Genomic DNA, 16,572 nt, shown 5'->3' with positions numbered 1-16,572 from the left:
TCTGCCCTCCGCTCGGTGCGCGCGAGGAGGAGGGGGAGAAGAAGAAGAAGAAGCGTGAACTTGAACGCAGCCTTCACAGCAGACTGAGGCCAGCCTCCCGGTACCAGCAGCGGGACTCAGCCAGCTCGCACCTGGACGGGGTCCGTTTGTTATTTTATTTAGATTTTTTTCCCCCCCCCACTTCCCTCTGCCAGGGCTTCTCCGCGCGGGTTGGGACCCAGAAAAGGTGCCGAACGCTCGGCGAGATGTCCAGGCGCAAACTTGGAAGCAGACCGCAGCACCTGAGCGCAATTCAAGGTAAGAAGGAGCGGCAGAGCGCGGCGCGGGCCGGAGCGGCGACATGTGTTTGACACGGACCCCTGTTCCTGATTTTATTACCACTTACGCGCGTGTTTTGGATGCGCGCTGGCACCGGGTTACGGCAGAATATCAATAAGCGTCTTGTCAATATATATTTTTTACGCACGCGCTCTTTCCAAATGGTTCGGCACAGGTGTCTTTTCTGTTTACTTTCAACTCAATCAATCCAAATGGATCTTTAATGTTGTGTGCGGACTTTACAGGCAAATATTGAAATAAGGGCTCGCTCTTGATCATCGCGCGTCCGTGTGTGTGTGTGTGAGTGTATGTGTGTGTTTTGCTGCAGCGGTTTGCACAGAGGAAGGACCGGTTTATTGGCACGCTGGTTTCAGAGGCTACAGGTCCGAACACGATGATTAATATTTCCATGATCAGGTTTCTCCGTTGATCTCTGGCTTTGTCCGCGACACTTCTTCAAGTTCTCCGCGGCGCCGGACGCGTCAGCCGGTGAAAGAGGAGCCCGGGTCAGTCCTGGCTCTTGTCATTTCCCTCTTTGAAATATTCAGACAGTTTGTGCAACACATAAAAAACAAATGAAATTAAGATTCATTATTGATCACACTTTTTTTTTTTTTTTTACCTCCAGGTTTGGTCTTGTATTTTTAAAGATAGTAGCCTGGGTTTGAGAAGAAACAGGGACAGAAACTCACAGAGCATTTGTTTTTTACAGTTCTCTACTGGAGACCAGTGGTGCATGTCTGCTTTGACCACAGGCCCTGACTCAACCCTGACTGTGTGTGTGTGTGTGTGTTGTGTTTGCGCGTCTGTGTGCGTGCGGTGCGTGCACGCGCGTAAAACCGCGCCTTGCAAGTCTGCACAAACAGCGCAGCCCTGAAACAGGAAAGGTGACATTTTTGAGTAACAACTGGCGAGATCCGACTTCAGACTGTACTGTCTGTACCTGTCCTGTACGCTCACCGGCCCCAGCCTGGGCAGGTGGATCCAGGCCAAGGCATCAAGGTGTGCCCGTGACCGCATTGAGCAATACACTTTCCGACCCCTCCACCCCCTCCTCCTCCGCCTCCTCCTCCTCCTCCTCATCCACTCTACCTGGCCTGAGACTATCTGAGGAAATACCCAGAGGTTACACAAACTCTGCAGAGGTCTGGCTTTAAACTCCTGTGTTCACTGCTTCAGCGGCTCTGCTCAAACTGTGCATTTCAAAGAGCAGGACCACAGGAGACCGGTCCAGTTCTCATCTTTTAATCAGATGAGCTGTGTGTTGCACATGCTTGTGAACTTTAAAAAAAAAAAAAAAAAGAAAAAGTCAGGCCTGCTCTTATCTCAAACACCTCCAGTCACTGTTTTTCTTTTTTATTGCAATCCACTTCCTGTTGAGAAACTCCCACAGCCTGTGGCTGGTAAGGAAGCATTTTGTTTTGAGTGACAGGTGAAAGCCTCAGCCTCCATCTGACTTTTTTTTTTTTTTTGGTTGTTTTTTTGTTTTTTTCTTCAGATAGCGTGAGTCACATGTGTAGGCTGGAGTTTGTGCTGAGATGGACAGTTGGGCTGCTCTCTGCACCCTGCAGCCTCAGACAGAGCGAGCTGATGTGTGTGGGGTTAGTTAAAAGGAAGTGGTCAGTGTTGGCTGAGCCGATTGGCCTCGTTGCTCTTGACTTTACAACTGAAAGTAGCACTTTCAATCACCACGCCTGCTCCTTGTTCTATTGAGGTCAACACCACCTTGTGAGTCAAGTTCTGAAAGTCTGGTCCAGAGCTGGTGTGCATAAACACGCGATGCTTTCTGTTCCATGTTCAGACGTCCGTCTGCTTTTTGTTCACCCTCAGCACAGAAATGTGGATTTTCCAGGGGGAAAAGAAAGGTGTCCCAGCAACATTACTAGAATTTTGGGATGCTTCTACTTTCTTTAATATCTTCAACAAATGTATTTTCTGTCTCAAGTACAATTTACACTGTGTAATCTGTTTCAGTACTTCTCAATTCAACAATAATTTGAATTAACATTCCAGCCTTTTGATCTGTATTTGTTAGCTGTCATGATATTTATGTTTTCAGTTTGTGAAGTGTGCTTTGAACACTTCTTGAATGGTGTTTTACTTATAAGTGAGTACAATTCAAACAGTGTAACAGGCGTTCTCCTTGAGAACAAATGTTTACTTCACTGTCTTTTGCACGTGTGTAAAAATAGTGATGCTTTCAAGAAAACTTGCACTTTTGTCAATACTGTCCAGATGTGTGCCTTAAATGAAACAGTTTTGAAAACTTCTGCAAATTAAATTGGAAAGCTCCAACCATCGAAAAGCAAAAAAATGATGATGTATTAACTTTTTTTCATCGCAAATTAGGTTAAATGACTAATATCCACATTTGAGAAGTTGGTTTCATCTATTTGGTTCATTATTTTGTAAAGAAATACATTTTAACAGATCTCTATATATTATTACAAACAAGATTTCTTTTCTTGTTCCTTTAGAATACTAGAGATGACTTCTATAAAAAAGCCTTTTGTATAACGGAGTATTTTGATCTTTTTTTCCAGTAAAATCATCTCATCGTTCTCATTGTGTGACAGATTCATCTTATAACATACATCAGGCTTGACATCTCAAAACAGAGGCTCATGTTTTACCAAGACAATTGGTTTGTTTGGTTTTTTAAAATATAATTATTACAATTATATTTTATTATAATAAAAAGATTTTCATAAAAAGGCCATAAGTCTGCCAGTAGAGCAAATTATTCATGACGTAATTTGGTAGCTGTTCAGTTTGAAAATGAAATACTGAGACTGAAACTGCTCCTGTATTCATGGTGAGGTGTTGTGTTGAATGAGTGTGTCTGCCCGTACTGTTGACTGTTTGACCGTGACTTTAAAAGAAACGGATTTCCTTGCTGTTAACTGAAGCTCCTCTCTCCTCACTCAGATGTTGCTGATGCAGCGGACGGCGCCGGTTCTTCAGGAGACCCTCCTCCTCCTCCTCTCCCCCCTCCTCCTCCGTCGCAGGTCCGACCTGCTGATGAGGGTCGTGACCTCCTGACGTGCGGCCAGTGCAGCCAGGCCTTCCCGCTGGCCCACATCCTGGCGTTCATCCAGCACAAACAGGGCGGCTGCGGCACCCGAAACCTGGCTCCGAATGCCAGCGCCACGCCCCCCTCACCTGCCGGCCGAGCGCGGCAGCAGGTCGCCGGCGCCGAGCTCCTGGGCCCGGGCTTCATCGAGCTGCGGAGGGGGGCCGCCGTGGACGAAGCCTGGGGGGAGGAGCCCGGCGTGAGGGTGAAAACAGAGATGCGGAAACCAGGTGAGTGCTGGGAGAAAGAAGACGAAGAGGAAGACAGGTTGCTAATTAGTGACTCTGGCTTTTTCTTCTTCTTTTTGTTTGTTTTGTTTTATTTTTTTCTCTTCTCTCTTCAACCTCCTCCTCTGTTCATACTCCTCCCTCCCGAGTCCAGCTCATTAACTAGCCGTTGCCATTAGCAGACCTGCGTGAGTTAGTGACGCACAGGCTAATTGTGTGGAAAGGAGAGGCGTCAGGAACATTCGGAGGGCACTGTGGGTCCCCGGGGGCTCCTCACCGAGCACCTGAGCTCCGCAGCTCCTTCCCATCCCCTGGCTGTCAGTCTCAGAGGTGGAGTGGCCAGGTAAACATGTTTCTCCAGCCCCGTCACCCACTGCGTCCTGGACAACAGAGACCGAAGCGACGCCCCCCCCCTCTGAAAAGCCCAGACGGCAGCGGGCTTCGTGTTTTGTCGGAGCTTTTTGCGGCGCAGAGGGGACTGATGGTTGGATCCGCAGACGGCGGTGTGAAATGGTCAGAGAAGCGGGTGTGAGGCAGATCATGCAGCTCTGCTGGCTGTCATGACACTGTAATGGAGGACATTGCATCATGTGCGGCTCCTCTGCCATCTCCCACTGTTCTGCCCCGGGCCAAGCCACCTGAGCTCCTGGGAATCTCCTTCCTCCTCCTGCATTTTCTTCATCTTATTCATCCTCTCCTGCTTCTACTTCCTCTCATTTTCTTATGTACAAATCCATCCCTCGCTATAGTAATTTTCCTAAAGGTCTTATTGCTTCACACCTTTCATGCTGCTTGTTTTCTTTTTTTTTTTTAAGCAAAAATGTATCTGTGGACAGTGTGTTAGTTGTACCTAATGTAATGTGCAAAAACCATCTAAACTCTATCAGAAATTCATGAATTCTCATTATAATCCTTCAGAAGAAGCTCATGTCCGTCAGAGAGAAATGTGTTGTCTTTTTGTTTTCTTCTGGAAAGGTCAGATTTGTTTGAAGGTCACGCAGCATCTCAACAGTGGGGGTTGAAAAGTGTTGTTAATGATTGCAAAGGGGTTGAACGTCTTGCCAAAGACGTTTCGTAGGTACGAGTGCCACCCCCCACCGCCCAGCACGTTTTGAAACTCTCCTCCGCCGTGTGCACACGCATTAGCAGTTCCTTCCTTTGTGTAACGCTCAGGGGACATGTGCACACACAACCATTTCCGTTTGTCCACAACCTCCTCTTGTTTCTCTGTCTCGGTATGTTTTTCATCCCTCTCTCTGTCTTTCACTTAACGTCAGAAAGCGCAGCAGTTTAGTAATTTGGTGCCCGCAGGATTATACAACACGCCCGACACGTGCAGCAGGCGAAGGAGGGGGAAAGGAGCATGACAGCTTGTGAATAATGCAAAAGTAGATAAGTTTGGATTAAATTTTCATTCAAGAATGTAGGTTGCATTTGTTTGGAAGCGCATGAGAGCGAGCCTTTACTCATCTATTTTATTTCATTTTTGCCTTATTTGTTTCTCCAAGTTGTGACTTAAAGTTTGAGCTCTCAGACGACACATCGGCAAAGTGTAGATTTAATTTGACAGCCGGCAGCTTTGTGAGTGAGAGGACGTCCTGTTTTTAATGGAGGCCGCTCTGTGAGAGAGAAACTGAGCATCTGAGATGACTGAAAGTGAAAGAGCAGTTATCCCACAACAGACAGGTCCTCCGTCTATCTCTCTGTGTTGAAAGAAGCTGTGAGGACGGAGGAGAAAGGGGGTAGAGTGGGATGGATTACTGAAGAGCCGCGTGCATCTGTCTCATTCCTTTTTATTTATTCTCCTTGTTTGTTTTTTTTTCCCCCTCATCTACAACACCCCCCCCCCCCCCCCCAATTTCTTTCCCCCATCTTCAACACACTTTCGCTTTGCCCTCTTTCAATTTCTCACCCCCCCCCCTTTCTCTCTTTTCTCCTCCCTCTGCCTCTCAAGGGAAAAGAGATTCTGCCTGCTGCTCGTTAGTGCTCCCAGCCAATCTGCATTTTTAATTAGTAGTTATTGCTTCTGCTTAATATTCAAGTGCTACCCCGGGCCAAATGGGAATCCTTACAAAAAAAAAAAAAAAAAAAAAGCAAGGAGCGAGAGGAGAGAGAGTGAAGGAAAGAGAAACCGGCTGGGTATTGTGTTTCACTCCAGGACCCCGAGACAAAAGCCCCCCCCTCAGGGAAAGATTTGGAGGGTTTTTTTAAAAGGGGGGGGGCGACGGGGTGAGGGGAGCCAGGGTTGGAGGATGGGTCTCAAGTACAATCCAAAGGGGTGACATATTTTCGTGGTGTCTCTTGGCCCCCCGTACTACATTATAATCTTTTTATCTCATTTTCTTTTTATCTCCTGAGCCCTGACCTACCTATCTCGCTCTTTTTTTTCTTCTTCCCTCCCTTGCTCTCACTCTTCACCCTATTTTTAAAAGAAGCATCTCAACTTCTCCTGGGTTTCTCCTCGGGCTAGGTTAAAGGACATGAACACCATCGCTCCTCGCGTCTCCAGACAGAGGGAGGGTGGAAGAGGGGAAAAAGAGAAAGAAACAGTTGCTCTCTTTTTCATCTCCACTCTCCTCCCCCCTCCAGTAAAATACAGAAGGATTTGACTTGAGGAAACATGAAAGAGGCTTATACTAGAGTCGGCTTTGAACCTCTCCAAAAGAGAAAAAAGTGGGAAAAAAAAACTGTTTCTCCTCAATTTGGGGATCTTCTTTCCAATTTTGATGTATGCAGAAAGACCTCATTTGTCAAGCAGCCTGAGTCAGTGCCTAATTTACATAAAGTGTTCGTTTTCTACGTTCTGCTAATTAGCAATTTGCAGCTTAATTGGAGAGAGCCTCTCGGTTAGGAGACAAAGCTATCCACACATAAAAATATCTCCAGATGTACTTTGCAACATGTTTTGCTACTCGGTTGGCCTTTCAGCTTCCAGATTCTGCTACTTCTGTTCCACTTTGAGTCACACTTTCCTTGTCCTCTCAGTATCATCCCTTCATCTTCCAGGACCTCTGCAGCGACTACACTGTTAACACAGGGTATCCGGTTTCATTCATGCGTACGTGTTGAACTTCTGTGGTGCGAAACTGATCGATAGTCATGATAAGTCAGATTCAGTCTGCAGCTCGTGTCTCAACTCATCAGTTTTGTTCGGATGTTATTATTTTGGATCTCAGTTATGATGATTTAACTCTTGACTCTACTTTGAACAACTGTATGAAAATGGAGCAAAAAGATGTGGAAGCTATGGTGGTACATCTGTTGGCAGTTAATGTTTCTGATCAGTGTCACTTTGCTGCAGCATCTTACAACTAGTTGGAAGCACAAAAATACATGAAAATGACCAAATAGACAATTCCTTTTGGAGTCACACCAGTACTTTTCCTATGTTTACTCAATGTTCTATTCCTGCAAGAGCTGGGTCAAACTTCCACTGAAGTTAACGTGTATCTCACGATGCCTGCTCAGCATTCGCCAGTTATGTGAGACAATTGAGGATTGGAGACCATAAGGCCAAATCAAGTCCACTGAAGCATTTCTGAAATTATTTTTGAAAGTTTTTAGGAGTTTCTTATTTCCACTTTCTTTATTACCTCCGCCAAGGAGGTTATGTAATCACGTCGCTTTGTTGGTTTGTTGGTTGGTTGTTTGGTTGTTTGGTTTGTTAGCAACATTACGGAAAAAGTAATGGACGGATTGCAATGAAACTTTGTGGAGAGGTGGGTCTTGGGCTAACTTAGAATCCATTAAATTTTGATGATGATCCGGATCACTGTCTGGATCCAGGAATTTTTTTAAAGGATTCTTTATCATTGAGAGATAGGGCAGTCTTTGACACAGTTGGGCATAACTCAACAATAAATGACAAGGGGGCTTAGCAAAAAAGTTACACTGTAAGTTCTTCAATGACTCTAAGAGATATCAGCTGCTGATCCAGATCACGGAAGTATTCCGGACACCAGGATGCAGAACAGACAAAAACAGGGGGATTCCGGAGTGTCAGTCACTGTGAGGCAACACATTGAGATATGAACATGCAACAAACAGCTTTCTCCCATACATTGTTTGTTTTGGGGAGAAATAAAATGTTATTTTAGTATATATGGTGTTCTTATTGTTGTTGGTGACTGATTTGAGCTGTGGCGGAGGTCTGCACTCTCTGAGTGCCAGATTCTAGTTTAGTTGCTAATCTCATCTTGTCCTTCTTTGTTTCCAGTCGGGGAGGAGCCCTCGTACTTCACCTGCCAGCAGTGTGAACACGTGTTTCCATCTGCATGGGCGCTCCTGCAGCACGCTCAGCACACACACTCCTTCAGCATCTACCAAGAGGATGAGGAGGACGACACAAACCCAGGAGGAGGCGGTGCGAGACACAAACCAGCTGCAGCCGTTCTGGACCCACGCCACCTGAACCAAGCCCTTGCCTCCGCCTTCAACCCTCAACCCAGCTCGCCGGTCGTTCCCATCCGGCGCACCTGTCTTCCACGTCCTCCTCCGCCAACATGCAGGCTCTGAACTTTTCGGTGCGGCTCAGGGAGCTTGCCGAGGGGACCAGCTCGCCCGGAGGCTTGGTCCTGTCTCCATCTTCATCTCCACCGGCAGCGTCTCCCTTTCCTCAGACCGGCTCCAACCAGACGGACTTCCACTGTGAGCTGTGTGACCAGAGCTTCCAGTCGCCGCGAGCGCTCTCCGCTCACCGCCGGACGCACGCCTGCGAGCGGCCCTATCACTGCGGCGTGTGCGGGCAGGCCTTCGCCCAGAGCGGTCAGCTGGCTCGCCACATAAGGAGCCATCACCGAGAGGCAGCGGGCGCAGGCAACGGCTACGAGGCGGTGGAGACGGCCATGATGGAGGAGGATGTTGGGAGGCAGGGGGTGAGGGGAGGGAGGTGTCAGATGCTGCCGGCTGGAATTGTTGCGAAGGCAATGAGCGGCACAGACGCCAGAGGGCAGGGCGCGTCCGATCTGGACCTGACGCTCCTCAAACACCCCTCCATCGCTTCGGGCCTGGTGTTGCTGACCTCTCAGGTCCGACCGCCGGATCGGGAGCTGCTGAGGCTGTACCCGCGACAGAAAGAGGTGGGAGAGGGAGGCGAGGAGGAGGCGGAGGTGCACGGGGAGCCCCAGCACACCTCGCCCTGCGCCAGCCCCTCCGAGGGGTCGCTGGAGAGCGGCGAGACGGGAGGGAGCGGCGAGAGCGGCATCGCCAGCGGAAACTGCACCCCCAAGCGTCCGGAGATGGGGGACAGGGTGCGAGGAGTCGGCGAGTGGGAGAACGAGCGAGGAGAGATCATTGAGAGGGAGAAGGAGTGGAGCTCGGCCAAACTCAGCGAGGCTGTGCACGAGTGGCAGAGAGACAATGAATGGAGGGCTGCAGCAGGAGGCGCAAACACTGGAGGAAACAACCATAACAATAATAGCAGTAGTAGCAATAGCAGCACACCTGCCGTCTCCACTGGGAAAAAGAAGAAAGACGAGGCCTGTGAGTACTGCGGTAAACAGTTTAGAAACAGCAGCAATCTGACTGTGCACCGCCGCAGCCACACGGGCGAGCGGCCCTACCGCTGCGGCCTCTGCAGCTACGCCTGCGCTCAGAGCTCAAAGCTAACGCGCCACATGAAGACTCACGGGGCTCACGGCTCCAAGGCCTCCTTCCTGTGCCAGCTCTGCTCCGTTCCCTTCACGGTCTACGCCACTCTGGAGAAACACCTGAAGAAGGTCCACGGCCTGAGCCACGCCAGCGTCGGGGCGTACTCGCAGGCCAGCGCCGCCGAAACTTTAGCCGCCATGAAATCTCAGGGAGACGCGGTGGCGGTGAAGCTGGAGGAGGACGAGACCCGCTCGGATCGGACAGAAGCCGAGGGCAAGACGCAGGGCGACGTGGTAAAAAGCATGGAGGTGGAGGAGGGACAGAGCCCGGCAGAGTGCGCAGACAGCAGAGGAAGTCCGGGCAGAGGGGATCTCCCACCTGAGAACAGCGCAGACGTAGCTTTGGCTTTGACAGCTACACCCTGAGGACCATTTTCACTCTTTCATTGACTGTAAAAAAACAAACAAACAAAAAAACAGCACTTGTATAGAATTTCAAGCACTCATTCAACTAAAGCGATCCACTCCCACCCCTGAACGGACAATCCTCTTCACCTGGAGTCGGGTTTAGGGGACGGAGCTGCAGCCGGCGGTCTCCGCTCAGTGCCAGCGTCGAGGCGCGTGGCAGCCGCGCTCCTCGCGATTGTATGCAAAGCTGCTGCTCGACACGGATTGCCCACAGTTCTTCAGACCACAGAGAAAAACAAGGCCATGACATTCAGAGGGGGGAGATTACCCTAGCTCTCGAACAGGAAGTGAAGCGCCACAGTCCACACACCGACGCAGGAAGCCGACCACCATGCTGCAGCACAGGATGCAGAAGACGTGTGAGTTATGTCTCTGGTGACCCATCGGACAGGTGGCGACAGATCCCAACTGTCAAAACTGAGAGCAGATTATAAGAAATGATAATTAAAAAAGAAAAAAAAGTCTAGCAGCAGAGCAAAGTTAATATATTTTCCACACCAGCAGATGGAGAGAAGTTGTAATGTGCTACCTAGCTGTAGTGGGTTTTCTTTGGAGAAGACCTTTTAAAGACTTGAGATGTCTGAACAGACGTGCAGGGGTGAAACGAATCCAAACACTGTCCGCCTGCAGTTTCTCAGAGTCCTTCTTTTAAAGGCGGTCGGTTGTCACAACACTTGTCACTTAATGTTTACAAGGCTCACGGGGCTGAACAAGGTTGTGCTCCTGACTTTGTGACAGTATGAATGGATGATTATTTTTTCTTTTCTTTTCTTTTTTTTTTTGTTTAGCAAATGTATAAATGTGAATACAGAGACTTTAAAGTCTCACCTCCTGATTTTTCCCATTATTAATTTCTATGCATAAACAGCAGTTTTACCTTCATGTGAAACAGGTGTATATTATCACTCTGTGTCTGTACCTATCCTGTGACAGTAATCTTTCTTTTATTGTTTACATTTGTAAAGTGCCGGACTGCTTGACGCTCATGCATGTTTTCGCAGCCATTTAAGCTTTTATTTTGTTTCCTGTTTTTCAGTTCTACCTAATTTATGAATGCTGCATGTCGTTCAACTGAAAAAAAAAAAAAAGTCTGTTTCACTGCTGAACTACAGGGTCGAGATGTGCGGTTTGTAGCTAGTTGACTGGTGGAGTTTTATAGGAAACAGCCGCTTGAGCACTTGAATGCGTGAATTGTGTGAAAGTTGTTTTGGGTTTTTTTCTTTCAGTTTTGTACATATCAGGGGAATTAATCCTCAGCTGTTGCAGCTACTTGAACTCTCTTATGTCCTGGTTGTGGTTGTTTTAAGTTTAACATGTGGACAGACAAATCTTGAGGCTCCAAGTAGTTTTCGCTCCAACATTCTTGCGACAACTGCAGTGATTTTGTGTCTCGTCACTGGATTCAGGTCAAAACAGTTACCTATCTGTTGTGTAAAAGTGAATCATGAGTGGATGAGTGTGCTGTAACTGTTCAGGGATTTAAAAGAAAAATGTACATAAATTGATCTTCTTGGAGTTGCTCCCTTGTTTTATTGATAATATCCGTTTGGCCCTGTTACCAATACATGCTTCACTTTTCCTCGCATTGCTGATCGTTTCCTCTGGTTGTTGTGAAGCTCCGCTGTCTTTGTAAACTTGACACCATTATTTTGTAACTGCCCTTGTCACAAGTAGCCTCAATAAAGAAAAGAGGTAAAATATTTCACACTGGTTTCTTGTTCTTCTTTTGTGCTCTTTCGTTTTGTGCTCGCGGTTGCTTTTTCTGTGCACTTCATTTTTATTTATTTATTTTTTTTTGGTTCTCATTCTGGGAGCTACAACAAAGCATCTGAAACTATTTTTGAGTATCTTTTCTCACCAGGATGTTGTCTTAGTCAGTGCGGGTCGTTTCTCTGAGGACCACAGTCAGCGCTGACTTATTAATTTTTAATGTGAGTGTTTGGATTAGGGACCCTCACTCCTTGTTTACATCCTTGTGATGTTTCTGGCTTTGTCTAGAACCACTGTAATGTAATTCTACTGGGGGGAGGTGGAGGGGGGTGGGGTGGTTGGGGGGGGGGGGGCTGGCAAGTGTCTACCATATTGTACATTTGAGCTGCTGTCAGTCCCGCTGCAGATTGCGAGATGGGTGCAACGAGCTGTGATGGGACACGGGTGACCAGGATTTCTCAGGATCCAGATCTGGAGGGTGGGGTGGAGGCTGGGTGCAGCAGTTTGATTATTGTTTGTGGGCATGTTCGGAGGCAGAGCAGGGTGGGTTGGGAGTGTCAAGGGGTTGGGATAATTGCTGACTCCATTTTAAGGGTATAAAAACCTCTGCACCAGCATCTCTGGCCTTAACCCCACCCCCCAAATGAAAATGAAGTTCTATGATCCCTCTAGCTCATTAACAGCAGGTCTTTTAATGAGCTTTCAACAGGGTGGGGGCTGGGTAGATGAAGAGGAGGAGTGGAGTTATATGTGAAGGGGTGGTGGTGGGGTTATTGCACCAGATGCACACACGCCCACTCCCACCAATTACCATTGTGTTATGAAGAACGAGAAGGAAGTGAAGAGAGAAGCCCCTCGGATCCAGATGAGACAGTTTGTCCGTTTGTCTCCGCAGAGACAGAGGGGGAGAAGCGGGGAGGGAGGACAGTAGAGGTGACAGGTAGCATCCTCCGTGTCTCCCTCCAGTAAACTCTGCTCCGCTCTGTCTGTCGGGCGCCACAGCGAGCGCCATTTGGTGCTCGTATGGGCCCAATTATGTAAGGTAAGGTGATACAGAGCCGAACACGGCCCCTACAGCAATGGATATCTGTTCCAGGTCCCGGAGTGGCCTTTGTCTTCCACTGGAGTCCACACCTACCTGAGCTGCTGTCAGGCCCTGCACGGGTCAGTGTCGGCGCCCGAACCAGCCAATCACAACGAGGAGTGGCTCGTCGCGTCTGCCAGTGCGGCAGTGTGGTCCAGTTACATCCGGACCACAGGGAGGAAACTTGAAAGAGGCTTTCACGAGTCTTAATACTGTACGAATATAATGGAAGGAGTAAAGACTCCCGACGTCGCCTCTTTAAACGTGCTTGAAGAACAGGGAAAATCCAACAAGGTCAAACTCCAGCAACACTTGAAGAACAAGTTCATCCTGAAAATTTAGCAATAGATATCAGTTTTGTCAGATTTTTTTTTTTCATTTTGTTTTTTAGTATTCATGACACTGAAATGAAAAACTTTCTTGCATTAATAATTGTGATAATTATGGCCTCTGGTTACATAGGGAAAACATCTCATCTTATGCAATATTCTAATATTATGAGGTACTGTTAATTATTGATTTTCATGACTTATAAACAAAAGAGTGAAGCAGAAAGGCTTGAACTATTTGTCTTCTTCTCTTCTGTATAAATCAAAATCTATAATACATAAAAGTTTATCAGTTTTACTTTATAGGGAAATTTAACTTTTCCATTATACTGTAAATTGGCTTCCAATCCAAAGATCTCGAAAAGGGCCGCCAGAAGAAAGACAGTGGTTTCTGAATCAAAGTACTCAAAAAGTTGACGTGTGTATATTAATACCAGCATGTGCAGCTGCTGTACGTCCAGATGAAACAATAAAATCAGCACAGCAAGTCAGATGATCCACCTTTAATTCACACTGACTCTAATTTCCAATCATCAGATGGTGTTGTGAATTTCATATAACCATATTTATCAGTTTTATGCTGCATCTAGCTTTAAAATTGCCTTGGGGTGATAAATGAAGCAAATGCAGGTATTTTTTCTTATATTTTCTAAAATCTGGAGATTTAAGTTAAAATGACAAAAGTTACAGCCTAAAGTTTATGCAGTATCAACATTTCAAGAGTCCTTCGTGCAACACGATAAAATAACAATTGAAACAAACAAAAACAGCGCCAGAGTTAGAAAAACAAAGAAATTGTCAACAAATATCTCATTGAAGCCACCATTTTTTCTTTGGAGAAAACAAAGTCTTTTAATTGATGAATTTGCTTTCTAAGGGTCTTTTTTTTATTATTATTATTATTATTAGAAACTGAATTATGATCCCAGATTGCAATCGAGAAAGTCCTGCCTGGATGAAAAACCTATTTTAACACACAAACTGAGTCATTTAAATCAGCAGATACAACACCATCAAAACAGAGGATTGACCCACGTCGTTGTCAAACCCTGACTGGATTATTGATTGACCTGCTCTAATGCATATCTTAATGTGCAGCTTTGAAAACATAAAGCACCATTTTCTGGCAGTTGTAGCACAATCGCCAATTCAGATAAAGTGTAAGATGATTAGCTCTGAAAATTCAACAACAAAGGGAGTGTATGTTTGCTTTGCCATGGGGCAAGCCTGTGGCCATGGGAGGCTCTCACTTATGTATGAGAAGATTGTGCTTTATCATGTAAAAAGCCAATTAACTGTGAGTTTTTAATTACATTTTGCATGGCATACTGTGTGCGAAGCCTCAGATCATCTCTGCAGCCTCTGCTCGGCGGCCTTCTTGTTCTTCTTCTCTCCTGAATAGCTGAGGAGGGGGCAGAAGCTCCGGATTAAATCATTCGCCAGCTACGACGGAGACGGGGATAACAAGAAAGATGCATTTGGGAGTGGTCAGACAAACCGCAGGACTCCCTCTCTGCTCTTTATCTTTGAAGAGTTCCCACAATCCCCACCTTCGCTTGCCCGTCCCTCCTCCCGCAACGACCGCAGAGTGAAACCTGAACCCTAGAATTACACCTTCTTCATCTCCCTCCTCCTCCTCCTCCTCCTCCTCCCTCCCTCTGACGGTGTGAGAGTGGGAGGCCGAGGTGAGAGGCGACAAGGTCCCGGGCTGCCATCCGTCAATCCAGCGGCTCTCTTTTTGCCATTCAACACCTTCAAAAAAATGAGAGCAAGGAAAGACAAGGAGGGTTCATTCATACTGGGGTTATATCATGTCACCGATCGCGACGGACGAGCTCTGAGGGAGGAGTGTCACCTCAGCTCGCTCTCAGTATCAGGCAGGACTGATGGGTTCACTGATTCCTTGTTTTTCACTGTATGAAACTTATTGTTGTATGAACCGTAACACGTAAATGCTGGATAATGAAACCAGGCCTTAATAGGCTGCATACACACACATATCTGTTTGACAAATCAAAACTAACAGCCTCACAGTTGAGATGTAAATAACCTCTTCACTGTTTTGCTGAGTGATATTTCTTTTCTCTATTTTTCACCCTCAGGTGATGATAAACAACACAACATGACGCGATGTGCTGTGAAACAATGCAATGCAATATGATACAGTACAACGTGACATGGTACAATAGAATAAAATATTATGAGGCATAATGCTGTGATCTATTATAATACCATACGGTGCAGTTCTATATGATACAGTATGATGACCATAAACCACGTGCAAACCAGTGATCTTCTACACCGTTTTCTCAACACACATATTCTGGTGAACATAAACTTAGTCAAAAGGGAAATGCATAAAAAGAGAACAGCAATGATGGGCTCAAAGTGCTCCTTCAGAGGTTCAATGAGGAAAAGGAGATGCTCAAAAAGGGGCAAAAAACATTTGATTGGTTTCTGATAAGAAGAAACTTGCATTTTTGGTCCTTCTGCCTGTTTATGTGGTGACTTAGACGTGACCGCACGGTGTTGGAGCAGCGTTTTCTTGGTGGTTCAGGTGGCAGAGCGGCTTCTCTTCCAGTCAGATGGCTGATGGATTGATAACCATTGCTGTTGGTTCCTGTGCTTTACATGAATGCATAGAGCTTGGTTTAGTTATTTTAAAAGCAATTCTGCCCCTTCTTGACCATTATTAAAAGAGCCTCAGTCCTGCCTACGGTAATGCAAAACTAAACAGATTGTTTTCCTTTTTTGGCTGCATGGAGCGCTGGTTTAATCTTTCAACAGTAAAGAAAACTGTAACAAAAATCCACATATGAGCTGCTGGAACACATCAGTCAAGAATGAAACTTAGAAAAAAAAATATCTTGAGCAGTTTGTCTCCTCAGCTTCCCGGATGAGAATTCGATAACTTTTTTGAGAATTGATGCCGTAAAATTTAGAATGATCTTCTTTTCAATATCTAGTGAGACAGAAAGATGGATTTTGTTCAATATCTGCTCTAGATTGTAACATATCAAGATAAAATATCTGATATGCAGATCATATATTACATATAGTCTTAATATTTATTTATTTTTTTGCCTTGGGATTGTACACAGACATGAAACTGTTCATATGGAGAGCTCCAGGGAAAAACACAACTGCTATAAACAGCCTGCAGAAGATAAAAGGAGTAGGTGCAGGCTCAAACACTGATAAACTGCTCCTCTGGCGTCCGTTACACCCTCAATCCTGGAAAAAAAAAAAAAAGAAGAAGCATACTTTGTTTTGCTGCACCTGGTGACCCCCCTGGTGAACCGGACACACACCGTTATTCAGTTGTTCAAGTGGGTGTGCACACATGCACGCACACTCCAACAGGTTCAGCTCAGTTTGTCCAGAGGGATCCATCCACAAATGCCAGAAAAACTGGATTTTGACCAGACAGCCACCCTTCCCTGCACACACACACACACACACACACACACACACACACACACACGGACTCACACAAACACACACTGGGGTCAAAGGGGTTGCCTTAATCGCATGCATGGTGAGGTTAGAGGTAGAGTTCAGTCCTGTGACAGGTGAAAATGCTTTCATGTGTTTGTTCCCTGCAGGCCTGAGGGCAGCTGAGCCGCAGCTCTCAACTGCCTGAACCAGAGTTTCCACATGCAGCTAATGTCCACACTCACCTCGCTTATATAAGTCCTTTTATATTTCACATTGTTTGTCTGAAGTTTGATCACAGCGCTTCGTTTATTTAATGATTTGATGAGATGCTGCAAAA

The 16,572-nt window shown here is 46.4% G+C and overlaps 1 protein-coding gene across 1 annotated transcript; it reads left to right on the top strand.

The window, feature by feature from the left end:
• Positions 1–27: 27 nt before the first annotated feature.
• On the top strand, positions 28–10,814 carry LOC115400887 (B-cell lymphoma/leukemia 11B). The gene is given in 4 exon segments (XM_075410456.1): positions 28–297; positions 3,247–3,621; positions 7,835–8,050; positions 8,053–10,814. Coding segments are annotated over 4 exon segments (2,223 nt in total). The 5' UTR covers positions 28–245; the 3' UTR covers positions 9,633–10,814.
• Positions 10,815–16,572: the final 5,758 nt, after the last annotated feature.

This window comes from Salarias fasciatus, chromosome 14 (genome assembly GCF_902148845.1).
Source record: "Salarias fasciatus chromosome 14, fSalaFa1.1, whole genome shotgun sequence".
Classification (NCBI taxonomy): Eukaryota; Metazoa; Chordata; class Actinopteri; order Blenniiformes; family Blenniidae; genus Salarias; species Salarias fasciatus.
Note: the sequence above shows the minus strand (reverse complement) of the source record. Positions and strands in the feature narration are given on the sequence as shown.